This window comes from Rhipicephalus sanguineus, chromosome 6 (genome assembly GCF_013339695.2).
Source record: "Rhipicephalus sanguineus isolate Rsan-2018 chromosome 6, BIME_Rsan_1.4, whole genome shotgun sequence".
Taxonomy (NCBI): Eukaryota; Metazoa; Arthropoda; class Arachnida; order Ixodida; family Ixodidae; genus Rhipicephalus; species Rhipicephalus sanguineus.
The window spans coordinates 3,985,507-4,012,695 of NC_051181.1; the positions used below are offsets into that span (position 1 = coordinate 3,985,507).

At 46.2% G+C, this 27,189-nt stretch overlaps 1 protein-coding gene across 1 annotated transcript in view; it reads right to left on the minus strand.

The window, feature by feature from the left end:
- Positions 1–27,189, minus strand: part of LOC119395578 (uncharacterized) — a 151,210-nt gene that overhangs the window by 33,483 nt on the left and 90,538 nt on the right. The window contains exon 3 of the mRNA XM_037662555.2: positions 17,352–17,484. Coding sequence (XP_037518483.1) covers positions 17,352–17,484 — 133 coding nt within the window. The remainder of the gene's footprint in view (positions 1–17,351; positions 17,485–27,189) is intronic.

Sequence of the window (27,189 nt, forward strand, 5' to 3'; positions counted from 1 at the left end):
GTTAGATGCAGCGGACACAGTATTGTTGTCTTTCCAGACCACCACCACCACATCATCGCTTGTGACGTATTCAGCGGAGTATCCTCGCGGCTTTTTGTTCATCACTTTTTTGGTTTCAAGAGGGCACTTGCCTAGCCTGTTTATCCTCACTGTTCCAGCTGCCAAAATTTTGTAATGTCGTAGTTGACGAAGTAGTGGCACTGATGTAAAGTAGTTATCGAAATAAAGTTGATAATTGCATCCAGAAGGAATTCTTTTAGACAGATGCAAGACAACACCAGCACAAAGACCATAGTCTTTCTTCAGCTCGGCAGGAATCATGTTTTTCCCTTGGTATACAGCGAAGTCGTAGATTAAGCCGCTTCTACCACATAGAGCAAACACTTGTATGCACCATGGAGATGGCTTACCTTTCACGTACTGTTTTATGGAAAGCAGGCCCTTGAAAGGGATCATTTGCTCATCGATTGAGCATTCTTCCTCAACAGCTAGCTCCAAGCATCGCTTTCGTATAAGCTCCAGAAAAGGACGCACTTTCCACAGGCAATCTTCACTTTAGAAATCAGAATCTTCTGCAACAATGTGCAGATTATTTCGAAGCTTGAAAAAGCGCTTCTCCGTCATGGTTTCACTGATGAGTGCAACCCTCATCATCGGGCTCCAATACAGCCTTACCCGAGGCAAATGGACAACACCCATCATGATGTGTATTCCAAACAACTTCCTTATTTCATCGGCTGTCGTGTTCACGTTATGCAGGGTTGACTGCACGCTATACAGATTGGTGTTTTCTGCCATCACTTTGAAAATGGACTCGGGCACGTATCTGGAAAAGTAAGTGTACGGCGTACACGTTTCATCTGCGTTTCGAGGGCACTCGTGACCGCAGAAGTGGGTGTCTAAAGGGGGCACGTAATGTTTCTTTTTCCACTGAAAGTTCTTAGGTATGTTTTCTTCTGCAGCTATCTCTTTCAATGACCTCTCTTGTTCTTCTTCATCTTCGCTGAGACTCGATATGTTACTGGAATTTTCCCGCTGAACGTCGTACTCTATCATCTTCTTCATCGCTTACACCGATGTCGGACACATTCCCCGAAGCAATCTTCTCGAGTAGTCGGTCAGTACTTTCCTTGGTTGCATTATGCGACTTTGGTTTGTAGAAAGACGAGCAAGGCAAGCCCACAAAATCTGAAAGGTAGCAGTAACGTACGCGGTTAGACAGAAATTGGTGCCAGTCCACTTTGCTTCCTCTATCACGCATTGTACACAATTGTGACAATGCACTTAATGCGCTGCTGGCAAAGCAATTTTTCAAGTAACGCTGAATAGTTCCATATACGCACACATTTGCGTGTTGGGCATAGTTTCTATATTTTTTTCGAGCTGCAGGACCTACGACAAAAGGAGGAGAAATTATCGAAAAAGCTCACCTGCAGAAGCCGTCGCGTGCGCCGCCATGTTGTCTGTTTATGGTGATATTTGCTTTACTATCTGCCAGATTAGGGTGGCTAGCCAGATGGCCCTCAAAACTTCAGTGTTACCAGACAACAGATGTAAAAATGTGCTAAAACTATCGAAAAGCTCGAGTTCTGGCATTTCTTGCTGTAAAAATCACAAAACTACATAGCGTCTGAAAGGGTTAGCAACCTGACTTTACATGCCAAACTGGCGTCCACCATATCATATCTGTGCCGTGCGCTAAACAGCTTCGCTGGTCGTCCAGCTTACAGAGTGGAATCGCTCCTCATTTCTACGCCATTACGACGTCCAAGTAGCCCATGTTTCTACACAGAAATTGCTTCATCGGCTGGTGAACGTGAAAGAAGAGCTTCAAAAAGAAGTTTCCTAGCGTAGTTTATCGGATCCCATGTAAAGACTGTGACCGTGTGTATATTGGCGAGACAGGAAATTTTGAACAGCGGGTCAAACAGCATGTCAATGACGTCAACAAGAAAAAATTTTCTTCGAATGCCTTGGCCGAGCACGCTGAAAACTTGAGCCGCCACATTCATTTTGATAACGCCACGATCTTGGCAAAAGAGAGAAAACTGTCTGCAAGACACCATTTAGAATCCATCGTGATTCAAACGACGGATCATACATTGAACCAAAATGACGGAATGCTCCAGAATCTACAGCCGCTGCTTACGTCACATTTTAACGCCCTCATAAACATCGCTTCACTCGTCCTCGCTTTCATTGTGAACAAGGCTCCCGTCAGGGGAGCCGAAACGTCCTTTTCCGTATTTTATTTCATGGTCGGTGTCCTTCTTTTATTCTATCCTGTTACTTCCCGACCAGCCGGGCTTCCGCCAAAGCCTCAACTTCATTAACCTACGCCGGGCTGCGCCGGGCGTACCTGTGATCACCCAGATTCGCCAGTACATTTCAGTGACAAGCAGAGTATCTGCGTTCAAAGATCACCTTAGTTTCCACCTGACCTGCAAGTCCCGAGGACTAATTCCCCATTCTTTACGTTTAAACAGGCCTGTCCGTTCAAGTTTTGGTTTTCGTGTGGTTGCAAAGGCCGAAAAGCTTCTACTGCAAGCCAGGATCCTGGAATGCAGGCAGACCGTAAGGAACCTGGAGAACCAAGTTTTCTTCGCGCGCCGTCGCCTGGAGCACCGGGTCCCGGACGAGTGGGCAAGCATTCAATTGCATGCTAATTTCAAGCCTAGACTTCAATCTCGTCGCACGAAAACTGACTAGGCTGTCGCAACCGTCTGAGGCCCGGCGCAGAAACGTTTCCGTGTCCACTGCGCATAAACTGTCGTCGTACCAGCCAAACTCTGCCGAACTCGCTGTCCTGAGCCTGGGCTTGAACTTCAACGTTGGACCACAAAAAGATGCAGGAAGATTGGTTTGCGCTGTAGAAAATGCAACCAACCAAATCGAACCCGTCAGACGGGATGAGGCACGAACCCCCGCTATAAACGCTGGACACATGGCGCGAATTCGGATGCGATTCGTCGTACGGCTGTTCGTGCCAACAGCCGCATCCGACAGACGCCCAACAGGTTCCATCAGCGTGCGGAGACGATTCGCACGCCGCACGGGCATCCAACTTGCTGAATGTAGCCGCGCGGCTGCCGCGTCGGTCTGACGGCCGCAGCCAATGGCAGCGCGGGAGACGCCTGACGTCACGCCTCTGGTGGCGCGTTTGTTGCTTGTTTGTTTGTTTGCGCGTTTGTTGAACTACGTTCGGACGGCTCCGATCATGAAAAACGTTGGTTAAACTTTCTTTCTGACATCAAATAACTCATGACATTTGTGCAAGGCGGCGCCCGTTTTCGAACCACTAGCGAGATATCGAGCCGCGATGGAAGGCCACTTCGCAGCTAACAGCCGCACCGGCCGTCTCGGCGAACCGGCCGGCTTTGCTTCCACCGTTGCTCGTCAAATCGAGGTCTACGAGAAAACCAATTGCGCATGTAAATGCGTGTCATCAGCGTAAAAGTTTTAATCGTGTTGATAAAAATAAGTGCTCGACGATCAGCTCGCGTTTGATCGCGAACGGCGCTAGCGACAGCGTCCGCCTTGCTAGGCCTACGCTCGGTGTCGTGACAAGCCTACTCTCGGAGTCGCGAGTGAATGCGGTCTGTTGAGATGCTTGTCGCTTGCGAAGGCGTAGCTTTATTGGCAATGTTCTTACAGAACGAAGCGTGGCTGCGTAAGGTTGTTTGTTTTGCAGTCAACGAAGAGGATGCGATGTCTTCCGAGCGTGCAAGCCGGGGTGCCGTGTGTGGGCGGAGCCTGCGCGCTGATTGCTCGTTCGCCCCCATGTGTCCTGAATCGCCGTATACCGCGTGCGGCGTCGCACGTCGGATCGGATGCCGAATCGCACCATGTGTTTAGCGCTATAGGCCTTCTTTCACGGTTACGCCCGAACCAAAACGTCTCCCTGCTTCAAGAGAAGCAAAGCAAACAATCAAAGACTTCGCTCGAATGGAAACCTTGTCATCCTTCCGGCAGACAAGGGCAACGCGACGGTTCTTCTCAGCACGGGTGACTACCGCAACAAGATGTTGTCATTGCTTGCGGACGAGGCGACGTACTGTCGTCTGAAGAAGGACCCCACGACCAAGGTACAACGCGAGCTGCAAAGGCTTCTTTCTGACATTTTTCGCGTTATTGATCCTAAGCACAAGGAACTGTACTTCTCCCTTCTGTGCACAAATGGTTCTGCGCCAGCGCTCTATATGGTCTGCCTAAAATCCATAAGGCGAACGTCCCGATGCGACCCATTGTCGACTTTACTCGCTCTCCACTTCAGAAACTTTCCACTTACCTTCATAAGGTTCTCTCCCCCCTTGTTGGCAGAAGTGCCACTCACGTTCGTAATCCCGAAGACTTCATTGACAAGGTTCGTCATTATGCTCCCGATGATCAGGACGCCCTCGTATCGTTCAAAGTCGTGTCACTTTTCACAAGCGTTCCTATTCGACTCGCCACGGCAACATGTGCCGCCGCCCTTGAAGGTGACCCTCACTGCCTGAAAGGACGCACATTGACGTCCCTGAGTTGAAAAGGCTCCTTCTGTTTTGCCTGGAGAACACTTACTTCGTGTTCGAAGGCGCCTTCTACAAGCAAGTGCACGGTACACCGATGGGGGCATCTATCTCGGTAACAGCTTCAAATTTAACGATGGAATGGCTTGAAAATCGTGCACTCGCCTATTTCAACACGCCGCCCAAGGTCATCCTTCGTTACGTAGACGACGTGCTTTGCATAATTCAGCGAGAAAAAATTCCCTCATTCCTGTCCCACTTAAATAGCATTGAAGCATCTATTCAGTTCATGGCCGAGGTAGAAAGAGACGGCGAGCTACCTTTCCCGGACGTCCCTGTGAAATGTGACCCCGACAAACCAGATCTCTTCTGGTTTGTCGGTGCACCCGACAAACCAGAAGAGATCGGTGGTGGCCTCACTTGTTGCCAGAACCAACCGCATCTGCACAACGCCGAGTAGCAGGGCTGCTGACCTACAGCAAGTGCACCGAGATCTCTCAGCATGTGGCTACCCTAAATCTATGCTGAACTCGGTGGAACGCCAGCTGTCTCAGCCGCCAAGACCTGACCGTGCGAGAGTCTCGCCCGCGTTCTACGCCATTACAACGTCCAAGTAGCCCATGTTCCTACACAAATTGCGTCATCGGCTGGTGAATGTGAAACGTCTTTTTCCGTACTTTATTTCATGGTCGGTGTCCTTTTATTCCATCATCATAGCCCTTTCAAGCTGTGGCCATTAGGAACGACCATGCCTCAGTCAACTCAGTCCTTTCCACCAAACGTGCTTTTCTATCAAGGCGTCCAGCGATTCACTTCTAGTTCGTAGGTACACAGGATTTTCATCACAGGGGCAATGTTGCCAGATGCAATCTTGTGCTGTGTCAGCGCCTTAATTTCAGCGATGCCGTTTTTAATCGAGACTTCTTGCTTACACGAATTGGCTTGAATTGAATTCAAAACGATGGTAGAGTCTGCCCACATAAATGAAAGTGGGCTGTCACAAAAAAAAAGGAGCTTCCAGATATTTTAGCAATCTGCTGCCCATTAGCTGCGGTAAAGAGAGAGGCTTCAATGGGGCGATTCTTGATTTCACAGCAATTAGACTTGCGTTAAAGGCAACGCTTTTCCAAGTAATGACTTCATTAAAAGAGCTTACTGCCTCACGAATTGACTGCTGAAAAAATGTTTAGAATCCGTTTCGTATCAGCGGAGTTACAGGGAGTTGTCACATGCTTTCTCCCTCCTTTCGTACGAGCGAGTGCCCTCACAATGCTCAAATCAGCTAATGGCTGTGGACATTAGAGTATATGGCATCACTTGTCGAGAGAGACGGCACGATTTCTAGCTGACTTTGAGAACTAAATATTACAGGCTGTGTGCTACGCTAAAATGTTTGGCTCGCATGTTCTCAGGAGCCTCGATTTCCGATCGGCAGTGTTTTCTGACCGCGCTGAAAAAGTGCCACAGTGAATATGTCAGTCAAACCACAAGGTGCATGAATGAACGTCTTAAGGAACGCAGGTACAATGCTAGAAAGGGCTATCAGTGGGCATTTGGGGAACTTATTGTCGAGACTGTGGGTGCCAGCCTCTTTTTATTAATACACACGTACTTGCAAGAAACAAAGATAGCACAGTGCGCAAAATCATAGAAGCCCAAGAAATTTTGAAACGTGATAATAAGTGCATCAGTGTAGCTTCGCTTGCTCTTTTGAGCAAGTATTCTTTGCTTTGAATGGAATTTTTTGTATGCCTCATCTGCTCTGATCCTCCTTTTTTTTCCTGGTGAAAAGTGCATATACATTGCTGTAAGCGGGGAAATACAGCCAGTTGTAAGTTCAGCGCTGTGAAACATAGAATTATGCAGCACCAACTAGCCCCTTGCTTAAAATCTTGCAGCGCTGCATTTAACGAGGGCAAAGCAGAGAAGTCCATGATAGGACAGCGCCCGTACTGCCATGAGCTTCTCTGTCTTGTCCTCGTCAAATGTAGCGCTGCAAGATTTTAAGTAAGAATGTATCACCAACTAGCCCCGCAATGTGTTTTGTTAAGCGTTACAGGGCCCCTTTAATGTTGCCATTAGCTAGTTCAGCACGAAGATAGCTCCACAGGCTTTTGTGCTCGAGTTCACAGATACGTGTATTTGAATGTGACAAACTTCAGCTGCCTCCAGCGTCAAAAGTCAGGGAAATTGAGCTTGGGAAAAAAGAGCCCAATCCCTTCTCCAGATGCCTTTGTGGACCCACAGTTGCTGGAATAGCATCTCGGCTCGTATACCACGAAAGGAGCAACTAGTCCCAGTGGGTTGGAAGCTCTAGAAAATGTCTGCAAAGTGCTTTGTATCTCGTGCCTTCTCCAGAAATAATATTTTATGAGAGCTATGATTGAGGCTATCGGTCCTCATCTTCCACATAATTGCGACTACTTTTGTATTGAATGACATCTGTCTGCTGTTGTTAGGTATAGCTGCATTCTTGAGCAGGTAGTGCAAAATACGAAGACACGAGCGGGAAACAAAGAGACGAGCACTATCTTCAAACTTTGAAGATCGTCTCTTTGTTCCTTGCCTTCGTATTTTGCGCCACCTGCTCAAGAATGCATCCTTACAAGCTCGCCCAAATTACAGTTCTCATAGGTATAGCTGGCTCACTTGGAACGTATGTTGCAGCTATGGACAACTTGTTGCCCATTTTCTGAGTGGCATTCCAGCGTCAGTGATTACCGTATTGCCGCGCGTCTTATTCTTCATGAGTTGAGGCTTCACCCACAAAGCCTGTGGGCAACGCGCTGCGCAGGCCGCGCCACGATGTGTAAGAAGCTTTGCGATTGTTTTAGAACGCTTCGTTAAGATTGCGCGCCACACGTGTATGTTCCAGCTTTGTCGAGAGATAACGCCGCCACCAGCGATATCGCTGGAAAGTTCGATAGTGCCTGTATAAAAGCCGACGCGCTTGACTGCTTGTCAGTTGATCGACGGTCGATGCCCTGTTCGCCGCTATCAGTGTATTGCTGTAGTTTGACTTTCAGTTTCCCGGCCACAAGTTCGGCCAAATAAAGAGTTTCATCTGACATGCTGAGTGCTGCCTTCATCGACGTCACAACCACGTGACAGTATTTACTCGAATCTAAGCCGATGTTTTTTTTGAAAAAACGATGTGCGAAAGTGGGGGGCAAGGTGGGGGTCGGCTTAGATTAGAGTACCATGATTAAGTTTTTTTTTTTTTCTGGCCTTGCGAATTTCGGGGGTCGGCCTACAATCCAGGCCGGCCTAGGTTCGAGTAAATACGGTATTTCCTTTGCGTACAGCTGCGTGTAATTTATCCGCCTCAAAGAGCCTATGTAAAACGACTTCGCAAGTAATTGGGCCTCTGCGTGCTGCTCGTGTGCTACACCTGCTTTGGAGTGAGGTTGAATGGTAGCTATAAGCATGAACGAACTTCACGTTGATCTAAAAGGTGCTCTTGTTATACGCCAGACCTGTAGAGGGTTTATGCAGGAAGTAGCAGGACTGATTTTTTTTTCCCGCCAAAATGCGGTGACGGGGTCTTCGCTACGAGTCAGCAGTCCGCAAGCCTTCATGGAGTGCAGATCAAGTTTAAAGGCAAATAACAATTTATGTGAGAGTGAAAGGTCAATGTGGGAGAACGTCTAAAACATCACACAAAACGTCGCACAATAGTATCAACAGCAGTGCTCTACTAATCGAGAAATTAAGGTAAATGTAGGACATGATGTGTGCCATGAGTAGGACATTTTGGAAATGATCCCGATGATGTCGAGAGTCCCGAGTACAATTAACCACTAGTAATCAAACTAGTTGCGATAAGAAAAAAAGAACCTTCCGTGCATCACAAGACGTAATAAAATGCTGCTTGTTCATTTCTATTTGACTCATGCAAAAAAGAACCTCTTGGCATTACCATGGGGAAAGGCGCCAGTGGTTCAAAAGCTTCGTTTTCGCCCAGCTTTTCGCCGAGGTGTAAGTGGTAGTTTCGGTATCGCGTACTGCTGCGTGTGCTTGGCTCTTGGTTTTTTTTTTTTTGCACTGTTGATACTCTACTGCTACTGCTGGCCAAGCTAAGCTCTGTTAAAGTTAACTATATAGTTTTGGAGTGGCCTGTGGCTGCATCTTGGCAAGGTTGATGGCCACTGTTGCACAAGAAACGGCGGCCAGGCAGTAAAGGTGGGCAACGTTGGGCATGGCAACTGCTACGTCAGAAGGCCCGTTCAGGCGGGTGATTTGAAGTGCGCTAACGCCATGTGTGCCACTAAAACGTGACTTTCTTTCAAAACAAGCATTTCCTTGGCACGAAACAAGCACTACGAGCTTTCTGGAACGCTATTTCAACAATCAACGTCGACTTAATTTGCCTTTAGGTGACCCCCTATCAAGGTGCCTTGCCATCTCCACGATGAATTGTTTGTTCGAACAGCATTACGCGGCCATCAGACTGGGTAAAACTGCAAGTGAGACCCATGACATGATTAAGACTGCTCATGGGTCGATCAGGTGTTCAGCACACATTGTTTCAGGGGGGGGGGGAGGCAAGATGAGGATGGTCAAGAAACCCTTCAACGGCAAAAGGTTTTCAACTCTGACAGTATGCAGACGATATCAGAACAATTAAACTTGCCACGAAATTGTGACAGAAAATATTGGAGCGAAAATTTTGGATTGAGAAACATTTGTGCAAAACTGGTGCCAATTGTGTTAAGTGACGAACAAGAACAGACGTCTTGTGATTCGTCAAGAACTTCTTGATTATGTACGGCCCTGTGACAAACTGCGAATGGCAACTTGCCCGAAAAAGCCTGCAAGTGGAAAATGAAACTGACGTTCATGAAGTGGTTCACGAACCACCTCGTCAGGCTGTGAATGCTCAATTTTATGTGGAAGTACTACTTGAAAGACTCGGAAAACGCCCATGTCTGTCCCGCAATGGCTGGATTATGGATCGCAACAATGCCTTTGCACTTCCTGACCGAGGATGGCTTCAGACTTGTTCCTCTTACTGAGAAGGGTGGCTTGTTGGCGTAGCATTATGAAACTGGTGAACGACCAGGACACAGAATGGGAACAAACAACATCACTGAAACAAGGAGCCAGCGCTGTTTGATCCATAATTCCTCCTCTTCCTCCAACTGAAAAGGTTCGTGAAAGAATGCTAGTCCAGGCTCAGTCCAGGCAATTCAAGAGGCTGTAACGAGGGAGCTGAAGAGCAGTTTCTGCACTCCCTTCCATAACTGGCATAGTCGCTGGAAATGCTGTGTTCGTGCACAAGGGGCATATTTATTTTGAAAACTAGTAAGTTGATGGGTCAGAATTGTGAATAAATTTTTTTTTTTCATTCAGTCCTACATTCCGGAGAAACCCTGTATTTTCTCTCCCTAAATGGTAACGTCGGCTTTTCAGCAAATGTGGAAAGAGCCCAGTCTTCTTTTCCCACACTGACCGGCTGAAGGGCTTTCTCTATGTCTTCAGTCATTGGTACTTTGTACCAGCATAATCACACAAGGACTTACAGTAGTTGAAGATTCAAGTTCGGGCCCCTTTGTGGACAATCATTAGATTTTTTGTCTCCTGCATACGCAGTAAAACCTCATTAATTCAAACTCGGTTATTTCAAAATCCTGCTTAATTCGAAGAATTTCCGCAGTCTCACACATTATAATGTAATTTGAGGGCATAATTTCAAGTGGCGGTCAGCACCAGCCCTGTTAAATCGAAAACTTTGGGTGCTATGCGGAAATTCCCGATCACAACGACGGCCCTTAGGAGCCACAATGCCACGTAGCGATGCCGATAATTCATAGCAGAAGCACTGCAGTAATATGAAGTTGGGCATGTTGGTAATGCATGACTGTGCCCCAGACATCCTCAATTTTATTAAGGAGCGGTTTAAACCCCTCCTGTTAACTTACGAGCTGCCAACTAGCAACACTCTCAAATTTTTAGACATAGCCTTCACTGTTCACCAAGACCACACTTGTTGGGCGTATCAGCCCAAGAGCGAGAAACCTCTGCTTTTGTGTGGGTGGAGAAACCACTCCACCCACACAAAACTCGTTAAAAGAGGCATTGTAAACTTGTGCTTTTGCAATGCATTACAAAAGCCTTGCCTAATGGCCTCTAGTTTTAAGAGCAAGCAGAGTGACTTTCGAATGCCGGCTACCCTCACATACTCTCACATACAGGTGTCAGTCGCGGAAAGTTTGGTCAAGAAGCTTCAATTCTCGGAACAAGGCCATGCGGCGAACAGTACATAAGACAAACTGGCCGCTATATTAATGACCGGCTCTGCGAATATGCTTGTAACGTCAAGAATGGTTGCGATGGTTTCTTGGCCTTGCACTGCAGCACGTGTGGCTGCAAGCCGCTTTTGAATCACACCATTATCGTTGGAAAAAACTGAAATAAAATGACAAGAGAAATTATCGAGCCAGAGAGGATTTGTAGATTAGGGCTGAACTGCGTCAGCACTCCCTCTCTGGCTTTGTCAAAGAGCATAACAGTTGCTGACTTCTTGAATGATTTGTTTGTTTTTTGAAGGAAAGAAGATGACTTTTAAGGGCTAGTTTTTTTCTTTGTTAGACCCAATATCAATGAGAACTAACAGACAATAATGCCAAGGAGAGTATAGGGGATGTTATTTGTAGTAATTAGGATATAAATGTGAAGAAAGTAAAGTGGACGAAAAGATAACCTGCCGCCGGCAGGGACCGAACCTGCGACCTTCGAATGACGCGTCTGATGCTCTACCACTGAGCTACGACAGCAGTCATCCCCTCGTCCACTTTATGGGGTATATATGTGCATTTAAACCTAGGAGTGTTAGTCAGCGCCAATCGCAGCCATGGTGGCGAGTGTGGAACACTCCTTTTCTGCCTGTTGGTGTCACGTAGCACTTGATCTCTTCACGAGCTGGCAGCTGACCAATAATCCCTCGCATACTACCTAAAGGCATCAGGTCTGCCTGAACGAGACCCTCGCTATGAATGAAGGAAGGAAGATGACTTTTAAGGGCTCGTTTCTTTTCTCCAGCGAGCAGCCATTTCCAATGACATGGCTTAGTAGCTAAAGTTTGGTATGATGGTAGGAGCTTGATGATGACAGGTTGGTGGTCATGACCACGGTGTTAGAAGTACAGGTGAAACGACGCAGCACCGGTGCCATGCGCTCGCTGCGTCGAACTTCGGTTCCTCTGCGGCGTCATGCCGCTAGATGGCAGGAGCAGTCCCGAGGCTCACAGCGGCGCGCGCCGGCCTCTGTTCCGACAAAGCCACGGTGACAAAGCAGTTGTCGCCACATTGCTTTCTCATTTAATTCTTTTTGTGCAATGGCAGGCCATGCTATTCGAGTGCGAAAGCCGTGAAAAGGGCAAAACGTGTTATGTGCCGCGGTGCAAGTCTGGGTACAAACCTGCACTGAAAAAGTCGATTTTTCTGCACCGCAAGATGCGGAACGCCTGAAGGTTTGGCGCCATTCGATTCTGTGCAAGGACCGCGTGCTGCAGTTGACTGATTACGTGTGCGACAAGCACTTCGAGCCGGTACATAACGAAGACATGGGAAGCAGTGTACAAAGGGCACGTTCTTGTGAGCACACCACGAAAGGCGGCTCTGGCTAATGACGCCGTGCCGACGAAGTTTTGAGTTCGTTTTGAGTTCATCGTCTTGAGTTCACCCATGCCGTTAGTTGGCCCGTTTTTTTTTTTTTTAGCCATACCTACATGCGTGTGCAGTCTTTCTCTATCCGTGCGAAAGCTACGCTTGTTAACAATAAGAATACCTGGGGTTTTGCGTGCTGAAACCACGTTATGATTAGGAGGCACGCCGTAGCAGAGCTCCACAAATTTCGGCAATGTGGTGTTATTTAATATGTACTGACATCGTAGAGTACACGGGTCTCTAGCATGTCGCCTCCATCAAAATGCGACCGCCACGGCTGGGATCAAACTAGGGAACTTCAGACAGCAGCCGAGTACCGTAACCGGTGTACCACCGCGGTTGACTGGCTACGCTCGTAAAGACTCCACACACGGCGATCGACGTGTTCCTTGAAAGATGAGGTAGTAATGCTGTCTTCAGGTGACTATGCGAGACATAAACAGTGAAAAATATTCCTCAGTTGGCAACAGAGAAGAATCGGAAACACATATCCACCATTCTTAATGTCTCCCCTTCTTGCAGTGCCAAACCAGGATGCTTTTTCATGTCCTTCGTTCGTGCCTCAAACTTAGCTGCCCGCATTCGCTAAAATTCAGTATTTTATGCACGACCAGCTAAAAAGCCGTATTCATCACACATTTTTTTTTATCCGCGATCAACGACCGCAAATTACTTCGAATATTCGCGACAGCAAAGACAGTGTGCATTTCCTGTTGTAATACTACGGCTAATACGCTATTTTTTCTAATTATCTAAACTATATACTTCTACAAATAGAACTAATTTTTGTCATATTTCAGCGTGAAGTCACTGTCATATGTTTAAATGCACGATTTCACATGTCCGAATGAGGAAAGCATATGTTGAATTTGCCACCGCGAAGGTTTGTGGTGCAAATTCAGCATATTTAAAGCTATTATTTACTTATTTATTTTTGCGCTTGTTATAGCGCGAACGCACAGTTTTTTATTCATCTCGAGGGGCGTTCGCGGCTCTGAAGTGACCATGCCTGATACCGCTCATGAGCCACCGGTAGTGTAGCGCCATCTAGGGCCCTGCGAACAAGATGCCACAAACCGCGGACAGAAGTTCGCCGCTTCCGGAAGCGCCGTCGGTCCACCTATAATACTTCTAACACCTTGGTCATGACGTCTCGAGGATTTTCCATCTAAGGCCACTAAAAAGACACGGTGTGCAGAGGGCTAAACAACTAAAAGTGCGTGAAGTTGGTGAAAAGTAAGCAAAGGTCCGGAGTTTAAAAGGCAGATATTGTTCGACAAAACAATATCTTCGACGATCAGTTTTGCCATTACCCCAAAGAGTAGAATGAGTATTGAAATCCCCTACTAGAATGCAGTAAAACCTCAGTGATACGAATCTTGCGGGATCACCAAAAATATTCGTATCATCTGAAATTCGTATCACCAGAAAGTATTAAAAATGAGTATGCGACAAAAAAAAAAGATGGCGTACATTTTCATCCTTTTTCAGGGCCGCAGCAAAGTCATGAATAGCTCTGAACGATTGCCAGTGAAGTTTTTAGACGTCAACAATCATATCTGCACTCGTAAATATACAACCCGTGCGCGCGTGTGAAATTATTGAACCAGGTGTGTTGTGACCCGCGAAGGCTAGTGGACCCTTCCAAATCTTAGTATGCTTTTCCGCATGACACAGGAGTATTGCGGCGAATGTGACTTAAGGAGCACTTTGACGCAACAGATGATGGCCAGAAAATTTCACAACCACTGGCCCTACGTTACTATTTTCTTATCGCGGTGATGTTGGGGATGATTTTCGAGAGATTTACGGCCGTGCCCTTACAAGTGCGTCCCCAACAGTCGTTCATGTTGACGTTGTGAGGCCTAGCTCCTTCGCCAAGACCATCCTTGTCCTCTTTCGATCCTCGCCACCCTTCATAGGGTGTCTGATGCACGAGGACATCGCTTGCATGGAGGACATGGCTTGCAATCTAAACGCGAAGGCACACGGAGGCACATTAGGGCCTCCAAGATTCGCGCACACAATCTCGGAGGCTACGACTCGTCAATGAAGGTTTATTATTCTAATCAGTGTGTAAGAAAAGTATTTTTCTTACACCGTAATTCTGACGAATTGGCGGCGCGGCGCGCATGCCCGCGCTTGCGTTTCTGTGCCCGCACGTGCTTGGCGCGTCTTCCGCGATAGCACCTCTTCGCACCTGCACTGTAGCGTACGTCCGTATCAAACGTCGTGGGGTGAAAACCTGTAAGCAACAACTGTACTCCATTACACTGCAGGCCAATGGGCCTTGGCCGGGACCAAAGAAAAATTCTTATCACCCCGAAATTCGTATGAGCCGTGATCGTATCACTGAGGTTTCACTGTAAATGGCTTTGGTAACTGTTGTATTAGATTTTCTGGGTGCTTAGTGGTGAAATGGGTGTGGGGTGCAATATACAGCGAACAAATGGTGACGGTTTTGTACAATACGATGGTGACCGCTACGGCCTCAAAAGATGTATTCAGTTGGACATCTCGGGTAGCAGGCCACCCTGGACGGCAATTGCTACTCCTCCCGGCAGACGGCTACAGCATTTGCGGTCCTTTCGGGCAACTGTAAAGCCCTTAAAGAATTGATTATGTTTTGCACTTAGATTTGTCTCCTGGAGGCTGAAAGCCACTGGTGAAAACTTGTTGATAATGTCCTTTATGTCACCTAAGTTGTGTAGTAGCCCTCTACTATTCCATTGAGCAATAAAAGCCACGATGGGGTCAAACTGAGCAAATGTACAGATGCAAAGCGTTCTGTTATTTAAAAAATACAGTAGAACCCCGCTGATACGTTTTTGAAGGGACCGTAAGAAATAAACGTAAGAGACGGGAAACGTAAGAGCCGAAAAACAGGAAAAACGACAAAATATTTAGTGGTACAGAATTTTATTTCAATGCTTACGAGCAGCACGAAAATTGGCGCGCTCAGCCGCGATCTAGTCGATGGATAGAAACGCGGAGCTGGGGACGGCCTCATCCACAGAAATGTAATCAACGTACGTGATATTTTTAACACCAACAGCTGTAAGCATGAAAGAACTAAGCACACGCAATCACGATCAGCGCGGCGAGTCCGACCGCGAACCGCGCGCACGACCATGCGAGCTCCAACCAGCTCGAACCGCTCGAACTCCTCCCGTCCTCCGACAAATAACGATGATGATGAGTCTACGCCAACGTGATGGCAGAAGTGAATGCCAATCTCGAAGGCCTTGCTTTCGCAAGCAATTACGTCATAGACGCCATGTTTGTGCAATACAAATCTCAAAGGCTGTGCTTTTGTCAATAGTAAATGCCGATCTCGAAGGCCCTGCTTTCGCAAGCAATTACGTCATAGACGCCATCCTTGCAATGCGAATCTCGAAGGCCATGCTTTTGTTTGCATCAATTGAAAGATCCTGTTGCTTGCGCCTCTCATGCGGCTAATATTACGGTAAAACCAGGCCAAGCTGCGTGAAAATGCACCATGGCCGCTCTCTTCGGTAGTCACTCGGTCGGCTCCGAGCGCACTTCGCGACGTATCATACGGGAACGGTCCGACAGTTACGACGTAACAGCGGGGTTCCCAATACATTGTATCCTATGGGAGCTATGCCGGGACCGGCGGAAAACGACGTAACAGCCGGGAAAACGCACCAGTGAGGAACGTAACAGCGGGGTTCTACTGTAATAGGTGACATATGTTGAACAGTGTGACTGCATACAGGAGCGATAACCCTCTAGGTAGTACATAGTAATTCGTGACTTTGTCCTTGGCCCTTGTCCTTCGGTGCTGTTGACACTGAGGTTTTCAGTTTGACCTCTCTTGCCTTCTCGGATGTGCTGGAGGATCGAGAATCTGGCGCTGAGACACGGGTCTCAGGCCTTGGCGTTCGATTGATCTTAGGGCCCAACGGGACCAGAGTCTGTGGGCCCTTTGAGGCGGACGGAGCAGCTCGGCAACAGCGCCGACCGCCCACCACGGGGCCCAACAAGGAACGCGGCTGGACTTGTCAAACAAGCCTGCACGATGCCAGCCGTACGCTGTCACTATATAACCTAATCTAACTACCGAAGTTTGGATACGTACACCAGGTTAACCATGCCGCCAGGAAACAATGAAGTAAATAGTAGAGAGGATAGATCAAAACAGAATGACGAAGACATGAGGGAAGACAGGAAAAGGCGACTGCCGATTTCTCCAGCCCAGGGGTGGCGTCTACGTGAAGACGGGGCCAAAGGGGTGTGTTGCTATGTTTTAAAAGCGATCACATGACGACAGTATGCAGTGAACAATGCCTTCTTTACACAATATGTACTTGGTGCGATGCTGCTTATTGCACACCTTTTCTCTGCTTTTTGTGTCAGTCATTCTGCACAGTTTTGCCAGTTTGTTGGGGACAGGAAACAGCAAATTTACTTGAGTACGTTGGGCAATTTCCTTTAAAATTGCATGAGACCCTATGGATATAGAGTCTTTTATTCTTCCTCAAGTACCAGACACACAACATTGGTCTTGAGAAGCTTTTCTATGTACCCCTATGGTCTCGAGAAGCATTTCGGCCCCAGAAACTAACATCTGTCTCGGGTATCCGGCCTCTGAAAGACGAGTACATTGGTGGGCCAAACTAATTTACATCAAGTGAATAAACGATTTTTCTTTAGCCTCTCGTTGCAGGATGTCAGCTGTTCCTTCACTGCAGTGAGCATCACTCTGTTGGTGCTGTCACTTCTCCAAAGTAACGTCGCCTCGTTGATTACCTTCGTATTCCATGCGCGTGCCAACAACCTCTTCTGTTGCAACATTCCATCACTGTAATGTACTCGCTGGAAAGCTTACATCTACTCGTTGATGTTGCTTGGTGTGGCCACTGACAAGGCTTACCAAACACCAACGATTATCCCTCGAACAAGTCATTCTTGTCACTGCTTTGTTCCATGTTGCCATTAGCAGCAGATCCAAGGTTTCTGGCCCCATATGCTATGGCACAATGCAGCCAATCCTGAAGCAGATGGCAATAAAAACTCAAAGCTGTACTGAGCAGTACTAGGATTGCTTTTATGGCAACATAAGGAAGACGAAAAAGACCAGTGTGCAGTGGGTCACCCCTCCACGTTCTCTAGGTCGCACGCGACAGGTGAATATATAAATGAGAAAGCCCACCTTGCTGGATTTAGACTTGGCCTCTTCATCCCAGGAACCCCATTCACCCCCACTGGATTTCCTGCCACGCTTGGCGTGAGGGTCACTCGGCCGCTGTCGCCCCTTGTCGTCATCACGTGGTAGACTGCCTTTGCTGGAAATGCAGTGCCATGAACAAGCTGTTAGCACACGCAGGAACACAAAAACGGCAAATGGGAGAAACAGAGCTTTGAGTCTCAACATGACAAAATATTTCACTCTGCAGAACTTCATGTCCACAGATCACCATGTTAAGGCAGGTAGCGCAAAGAGACACGGACACATAAGTACATGAGACAAGTCCCAACTTCAAACTAAAGTTTATTTTCTGAATCATTGCCTATTTATCATTGATAACAACACCAAACTGTCACCATGGAAGGAACAACTGATACTGCTGTGGATGTCATGACACCGAATCATCTTGATCAGCTCTTATACCTAACATGATAACACTGAAACGCGCAAAACCACGCAGTCAAACACTGATACACTCGAAAACATCACAATAAAACACGCATGCTCAGAATCGAGAGTTCCTTTCAGGCGGCAAGGGTAGAAGCCAGGTTGGCCGAAAGGAGAGCTATCTCACACGGGAGTAGGCTCTGTGAAGCCTGGCTAACACATACGGAATCGTTCTTGAGAGTTAAAAACGCTTCTACGATCTCTCTGGACAGCTTGTTCCGGTTCCGGTACATCACCGCCGTGTCATACAAAAGTGGTCCACACCCGCACTGCCGACAGTGCATCGCGAGATGCGAGTATGGCAAACCTTTTAGAGAGCTGAAATGTTCTCTGGGCCTGATGTTCAAACATCTGCCCGTCTGATCGATATATTTACGTGCGCACGAAACGAACCTCATACCGTGCCTGACGGTGCAAAATGCCGTTCTGTAGTCTTCCTAGCTGCACATGCGCCTCTGCAACTTTGGACAAATGGCACCCACCCTCTTTTTTGCAGTGAAAACAATGTCAACGTCATGACGTGATGCCACCTTTTTGACGCTATGAGAAAACCCGTGGATGTATGGTATAAACGCAAAACTATTCCTCTCTACCGTTTGATCCTTTGACGCACTCTCTTCTCCCGTTTTGCTGTCCTTAAACACTTGAAGGCGGCCGCAGTAATGATAGACTGTGGGTACCCAGCCTTCTGAAGCCTTTTCACCTGCCCTTTCATACTTTGTGTCATCAAATATTCGCAAGATTTCTTTAGAGCTGAGTGAATGCAAGAAAGAATGGTAGCTTGCTTAACCAGCTTCGAATGGCAGAAATTGTAGCTCAGCAGGGCTTTCTCAGACCGAGGAATGTATTGCCAGCATACATGCGAGCTTCCCAGCGTAATCTGCAGGTCCAGAAACTGTATAACAGTGTCTTTGGGTGTTTCAAATGAAAAACACAAACCTTGGCCATGCTCTTTAAAAACCTTTAGCACCTCAGATTTTTGCTCAAACGCAAGATTTTGGCCTCAAGGTAGCTGAGGTGCTAAAGGTTTTTAAGGAGCATGGCCAAGGTTTTTGTTTTTCGTTTGAAACACCCAAAGACAATGTTATACAGCTTCTGGACCTGTGGATTACGCTGGGAGGCTCGCATGTATGCTGGCAATACATTCCTTGGTCTGAGAAAGCCCTGCTGAGCTACAATTCCTGCCATTCGAAGCTGGTTAAGCAAGCTACCATTCTTTCTTGCATTCACTCAGCTCTAAAGAAATCTTGCGAATATTTGATGACACAAAGTATGAAAGGGCAGGTGAAAAGGCTTCAGAAGGCTGGGTACCCACAGTCTATCATTACTGCGGCCGCCTTCAAGTGTTTAAGGACAGCAAAACGGGAGAAGAGAGTGCGTCAAAGGATCAAACGGTAGAGAGGAATAGTTTTGCGTTTATACCATACATCCACGGGTTTTCTCATAGCGTCAAAAAGGTGGCATCACATCATGACGTTGACATTGTTTTCACTGCGAAAAACAAGGTGGGCGCCATTTCTCCAAAGTTGCAGAGGCGCATATGCAGCAAGGAAGGCCACAGAACGGCGTTTTGCACCAGGGGTGTAGCCAGAAATTTCTTCCAGGGGTAGGGGGGGGGGGGTTCAACCATACTTTATGTATGTTCGTGCGTGCGTTTGTATGTGTGCGTGTATATATGCGCAAGCAAAACTGGAAACAGGGGGGGGGGGGTTGAACCCCCCCCCCCCCTGTCTACACCCGTGTTTTGCACCGTTAGGCACAGTATGCGGTTCGTTTCGTGCACTCGTAATGTTGTGTACTGCGTTCCTTTTTCGTGCGGACGTAAATATATCGATCAGACGGGCACATGTTTGAACATCAGGCCCAGAGAACATTTCAGCTCTCTAAAAGGTTCGCCATACTCGCATCTCGCGATGCACTGTCGGCAGTGCGGGTGTGGACCACTTTTGTATGACACGGCGGTGATGTACCGGAACCGGAACAAGCTGTCCAGAGAGATCGTAGAAGCGTTTTTAACTCTCAAGAACGATTCCGTATGTGTTAGCCAGGCTTCACAGAGCCTACTCCCGTGTGAGATAGCTTTCCTTTCGGCCAACCTGGCTTCTACCCTTGCCGCCTGAAAGGAACTCTCGATTCTGAGCATGCGTGTTTTATTGTGATGTTTTCGAGTGTATCAGTGTTTGACTGCGTGGTTTTGCGCGTTTCAGTGTTATCATGTTAGGTATAAGAGCTGATCAAGATGATTCGGTGTCATGACATCCACAGCAGTATCAGTTCTTCTTTCCATGGTGACAATGTGGTGTTGTGATCTAAGATAAATAGGTGAGAATTCAGGAAATAAACTTCAGTTTGAAGTTGGCGCTTGTCCCGTGTACTTATTCTTCGCTTGTGTCCGTGTCTCTTTGCGCTATCCGCCTTAACACGAGTTCCCCCAAACTAGCCCAGTTATCCGTTCTCGTAAGATCACCATGTGTTTTGAACCTCAATATAGTTTGAAGTTTATTTCATTATTTTTGTGGTACATGTTGTTGCAGTTTTAGGGACCCAACAAAATTGTTAAAGGGTCCCTAACGGCATTATAACAATAGAAACTCTGAATGGCAACAGCATGAGAAGGGAATATATTTAGTTATCAAAAACACAAGGAAACATATCAAGACAGAATGTGGTTTCATAGGCAATGGTCACCGTTACTAAAGAATAAAAACATTACTGACACGATAATGCGATGTAATTAAAGCAACAGGAATTCATTCTGTAATATGTATAAGTGAGAATAAGAACATATATGAAAATAATGACTACAAATGACTATTGCATTAATGAATTGATCTGAAGCGAATTTTTTAGTTGTGCTTGGAAAGAGTGAAGAGACGGGGCTGTCTTTAGATTAGTAGTAAGGCTATTCCAAATTGTACTTCCTTTGAATTCCAAAGTTTGACGGCCGTAATTAGTATTTATTTTAGGTAGTAAAAGTCTGTAGCGTGAAAAACACTCGTTAACTCGGGGTGACAGACGTAGGGCAACTGACAGTAAGGTGAGATTACTGTGAAATATTCTGTATATTATAGAAGCATTATTGTAAATAACTAAATTGGGGACACTTAACACATAAGTATTTTGGAACAAGTCATCGCCTCTGATATGAATATCATTAGGCATTATTATGCGATGAGCTCTTTTCTGAATAATGTGTACGGATTTAAAGTGACATTGGTACGTGCAACCCCATATAGCAATGCAGTAGTTTATGTGTGAATGAATGAATGCATAATAAAGATTAATTAGTATTTCTCTTGAAAAAAAGTGTCTATACAGTAGAATCTCGATGATACGAATCCCGCGGGGTCACGAAAAATATTCGTATTAGCCGAAATTCGTATCACCGAAACACATGTAAAACTAGCTATATTAACAGTCAGAGGCAAACTCATTTTTAGGAACACATAAAAAAAACATTTATTTCTTGCAGAAAAAATCTCTAATGTCTTTCTGCTTCTTTTTTTTCGCGAAGTCACTCAGCAGACTTCTTTGAAATCCGTAAAAACGCGTGCACGTGTCGTCGCTGATTTCATCAGCGGCCATAGCACGCCTCAGGACGTCGAGCGCGTGCAGCGTTTCAGCCGCCGGTGGTGGTCCTTCACCATCGCCCTCGTCTATGTTGTCGCCATCATCGCTGGAATCGGCAACCTCGCATGTGGCCTCCTCAACAATATCCTCCACCGTGCGCGCACCACAAGTGGCGAGGTTGTCATCCGCCGTGCAGAAGTCTTCAGCTGTACACCCAGCATCAAGCAGTTCCCAACCCTCAATTGGCTCTTCCTGCTCTGAGGGCACCTCTTCGGAACTCCTGAAGAAGCCGCATTTCGCAAAGCAGTTTGCTATGGTAGTCGGCGTTACTCGATCCCAAGCCATAGCGATAAAATGGATGGCGTCCAGGAGGCTTATTCGCAGGTCGCCTTCGTGTTTTCTGTCAATATTGGCAAGTAGGCGGCGCACAAGAAGGCCCTTGAAATGATGCTTGAGGTTTTTTATTATTCCAGCGTCAAGCGGTTGCAGGTGCGTCGTCGTGTTCGCGGGCAAAAAGATCAGTTTGACGTTTTGGAGCGTTACTTGCCTCGGGTGGGCGGCGCACTGGTCAAGAATCAAAACAATCTTCCGATTCTTGCAGGCCATCCTTCTGTCAAGGAGCGACAGAAATTCTTCGAACAGGGCCGCCGTCATCCACGCCTTTTTGTTTGCGCGATAGACGCACGGCAAATGGCTCTCGCGCTTGAAACACCGAGGCTTTTGGGATTTGCCAATTACCGTCAGCTTAAGTTTCTCCGACCCGTCGGCGTTACAGCACAAAAGCACCGTTATTCGCTCTTTGCTTTTCTTGCCTCCTTGGCACGCTTCGCCTTTTAAGCAAAGGCTCTTCTCAGGCTGAAGGTTAAAAAACAGGCCAGCCTCGTCTGCGTTAAAAACATCACGAGGCTCATACCCAGAGATGAGTGACTGCAGCTTCGCGAGCCAGTCGCTAACAACGGTCTCGTCAGCCTTCTTCGCTTCCCCACAGACGCTTTTGTAAACGAGACCGTGTCTCGTCTTGAAACGGTGCAGCCACCCACCTGAGGCCTGAAATCCGTCGATGCGCAGAGCAAGTGCGATCTCGTCGGCTTTCTCACGCAACACTTTGCCATCGATGTTCACACCAGCTGCAGTAACCTCCTTAAACCAGGTCAGAAGAGCTTCTTCAAGCTTCACGTGTTGGGCTGTCTTCGCTTGCCTCGCGTTGACGTTAAATGAAAGCACATTCTTCATTATTGAGTCCCGCTGTCCAACAATTGTGCTTAATGTCGACGTTGCGAGGCCTAGCTCCTTAGCCAACTCCGTGCGTTTTCTTTTGGGATCCTCATCGACCTTTCGAAGAATGTCCAGTTTCTCCTTAAAGGAGAGGGCTTTCCGCTTGCGAGACATAGCTTGCTGCCACTCGGCAAAAAAGGCACTATCACAACAAAGCAAGAACGCGGGCTCGAGCACAGCAACCACAACCACTCTGTCCGACGGCACGCATAGAAGAAAGAAGCTCCCGCGGGCCGTGCCTCTCCCTCTCCGGCGTCTCCGCCTGCCGGCCTGCCTCCGCACCAAGAAAAAAAAAAAACGTGGCCAGCGCCATCTGTAATCTTCAAGAGAAAGCAAAAGGCACACTCCGGCCTCCGATACACGCAGATCTTGGAGGCTGTCGCGCGCTGCTCGCCGGCGGCGCTGGCAACGTGCCAAACCGGCGGCGCCGCACGCATTCCAGCGCCGTAAGTGCACGCTGCTATCTTCCGCGGCCGTCGGTGGGGCCAACGTTGCGTTGGGTGGGGCGGCGTTTATTCGTATCAAACGACGCGGGTCAAAAATCAGTTCGTAACAACCGTACTCAAGCACGTTGTAAATTAATGGGCCTTGGCCGGGACCACAGAAAAATTCGTATCATCCCGAAATTCGTATTAGCCGTGATCGTATCATCGAGATTCTACTGTATTTACAAACAACGTGCAATCCGTATGAGGCTTTCTGAACAACATTTCGTGCGTATAAATGAAATTTTAGGTGGGAATCTATGACAACTCCCAGGAATTTTGTGTGATCCGCATGCTGTACGAAACAGTTGTTATAGATTATTTCATTATGCACTAAGATTTCCCATCTTTCAGAGTGAAAAAGTATGAATACAGTCTTTTGTAGGATTGCATGTGACGGCATTAGTTGTGCACCAGCGATGAAGGTTGCAAAGTTCAGCATTAACTTTTTTAATTAACAAACTTTCATTCCGGTCTGATATCAGTAGATTAGTGTCATCCGCATAAAGTATCGCAGTAGCATCAATCAGCTGTGACGGTAAATCATTCACGAACAAGAGGAAAAGTAACGGTCCAAGTATGGAACCCTGTGGCACCCCGATGTTAACTAATTTAGCAGATGATTGTGACTGGCCCACATGAACAATTTGTGTTCTATCTTTTAGGTAGCAGCTGATGAGTGCTAGAGGTGTTCCAGTGATTCCATATTGTTCAAGTTTACGTTTGAGGATATCATGATTGAGAGAGTCAAACGCCTTTGCGAAGTCAATGAAGACTCCTGCTACCAATAAAGCGGAATCGATCGCTTTCCTAACACTGTCAGCAAACGTTGAAATTGCTGTTGTTGTCGAGCAATTTTTCGTGAAGCCAAACTGGTGAGGTGAAAGAATTTTGAATTTATCCAAGTAACTTGTTATCCGAGTGCAGATTAATTTTTCCGGGACTTTACTGAAAAATGGAAGCACCGAGATTGGTCTATAGTTTTCCACCCTCTCTTTTTCTTTTGATTTGTACAACGGAGAAATTTTAGCAGTTTTCATCTTCGTGGGGAATACGCCAGTGGTAAATATGGTATTCACTATAAGTGTTAGTACTGGTGAAATAAAATTTATAACAAGTTTGGCAGAGTAGGCTGATATATTATCGATACCAGAAGCGGTGTGGCGTAATGCAGAGATAACCGAAGCTACTTCCGTTTCATCTGTGGGATGAAGGAAAAATGAGGACTCAGAACGAGGAATGTACGACGCATCAAACCTTGTTGCTGTGGGTTTCAAGTGTGAAGAGAAATAATTACTAAATGCTTCGCTGATATCGTCTAGCGAACTATACGAGACTTTGTTAAAAATGATTTTTTCAGGTGACACTGCCTTCTTTTCCCTGCCGAGATATTTATTCAGAAGTTGCCAGTTCTTCCTAGAATCATTTCCATTGCGAGCAGTTTGGTTGCTGAAGTACTCTTTCTTTGCAGCATAAAGGATTCCATTCAATACGTACGAGTATGTAGTGCATCGTTTCCTCAATGAAGCGTTAAGTGGCTGTTTCTTTAGTTTTCTGTACATATTATACTTTTTCTTTATAGAGCATGAAAGGGAATATGTTATCCATGGGTCTCTAGGCACTTTATATTTGGACGTCACATAAAAGGATTTAGAAGCGGTACCTACGGCTTCGGCATATAGTTCAGAAAACCTATCATAGCTCTCATTCGGGCATCGCAACTCTAGTACAGGCATCCAATCTATGGAACGTACAGCATTTACAAATAGATCCGAGTCAAATGAAATCTCAAGAAAACACTTCTGCTTCGGTTTGAAACAGTTGGAAAGAACAAAAGCAACAGGGTAATGATCCGTAATAGCTGCATCTAATACAAAAGAAGAAGTACAAAGTGAAGTATTAGATAATACGTGATCAATGATGGTGCTGCTATGATCAGTGACTCGAGTGGGAGTATCAACAAGAGAAGAAAATCCATAGCTTGTAAGACATGTTACATACTCGTTGCAAGTTGGAGAGCTTATAATTGAAAGATCAATGTTGAAGTCGCCCATTATTATCACAGCAGCATTCTCATTCAAAAAAGACCGAAAAATATTATCGAGATCTTCGCAAAAGTCATCGTAAGACGCTGATGGTGATCTGTACACAACACCGACGATAAGATTCTGCGGCATTTTCATCTGTTTTTTACCAACTTCTATCCAGACAGATTCACAACATATAGTGCTAAATTTCACGTCACATCGCCGCTTGTAAGTGATGCCTTCGTCTATGTACAATGCTGTTCCACCATGAGCAATACCAGATAAGGTTTCTGTGCGGCATTTGGCATCAATGTTATAGCCTGCAATGTTATAAGACTGCACTTCATTCGCCGATAACCACGTTTCAGATATACCAATAAATGTACATTTACGCTTAAACAGGGCCAAAAAGTTGCGAATTTCATCGGCATTTTTTCTTAAACTGTGAGCATTAAAATGTACTCCGAGAAGTTTATCTTCTCGGGATGAAGCAATAGCCTCATTCACAGCATCAATTGAACAAGTCATGAAATGTTCTGGAATTCTAACTAAATGATAAGCCCAAGGTCAGCCTCGCAAGTGAGGCGCACGACTGGGCTATCGGTGCTTTTTCTGGCTTTGATGTGCCCTTGGTCCGTCCGTACGAACAACCACTTTATTTCCTTTTTCAACTTTAGAGCTTCGGCCAAAATTTTCTTGTTGTCACGAGTTAGGTGATCACTGATGTACACTGGTCTTTTGTTGACGGAGGAAAAGCCGAGTGATTCCATTGAAAGGCGTGCCTTTTTTGATTTTCGGTGGAAGTCATTACGTAGATTTCGCGAGACAAAACGAACAATCAAATTTTTCTCACTTTTGTGAACAGCAGACACACGGTGACAAGTGTCGATATCACGTAATGCAACAGCACACGCCACTTCTTCACCTATTTTTTGGACGATTGCGGCACAGTTCTCGTTCTGAGTGACAGGAATTCCTTTAATTTCAACGTTATTTGCCCTTGAGTATTGCTCTAGTGAATTGACACGGTTTGTGAGTTTATCCAGCACGTTTATCCGAGATTTAATACAAAAAGATGTTTTACTGCACAGCAAGCCAATAAATTAAAACTTCTTTTGGGGCCAGTTGCATGTGACTGTTCCGAATGCATTTTTCAAGTCGAGAGCAGCCGCCACAGCGGAGAGCACATTTTCTGGCAGTGGCTTCAGAGAAAAGGGTGCAACCAAATGCTCTGGTCGCCTTCAGAGCAGCATGCTGGAACCCTGACTTTTGTACTGTCTCTGCACAACATTGAATTGAAGTGAATTGAATTTTATTTTCTAAAAAGATACAAGAATCAATAAATACATGAGAAACATCTGGATCCTTAGATAACAAGTACAAAATAGCAATTTTAACTGTTTTTTTTTATTTATCTTTTATGCAAGTAGCTTACAACGTACCGTATTTACTCGATTCTAAGCTGATGTTTTTTTTTTGAAAAAACGATGTGGAAAAGTGGGGGGGGGGGGGTGTCGGCTTAGATTCGGGTACAATGATTAAGTTTTTTTTTCTGGCCCTGCGAATTTCGGGGGTCCGCCTACAACCGAGGGCGGCCTAGCTTCGAGTAAATACGGTATTTGAATTAGACTTAAAACATTAATACAGGTCATTGTAATAGTGTTTCAGGTTAACAGGAAAGTGATTACGGTACTTTGTTTTATTTTGACAGGAAGATTGTTCCACAATGTGCAAGCAACACTAGACTTCAGCCATTTACATTTTTTACATGTGGCTGTAAGAAGTTGCCAGCTTCATAGTCTGATGTTCGAAACTGGAAGGACACAAATCAACTGTGAAGTTAGTTATACAATTATGTGCCATAACTGTAGCTTTATGAGCAAGTTAAGAGTTAACATAGCCTTGTATTCAGTGCCATGTGTGCCCTGCATCAGCATCCAATATGGTGTTATTGTTATCGCGGTGTGTCAAGTAAGAAGCATCACTAGCCGTAGAGGC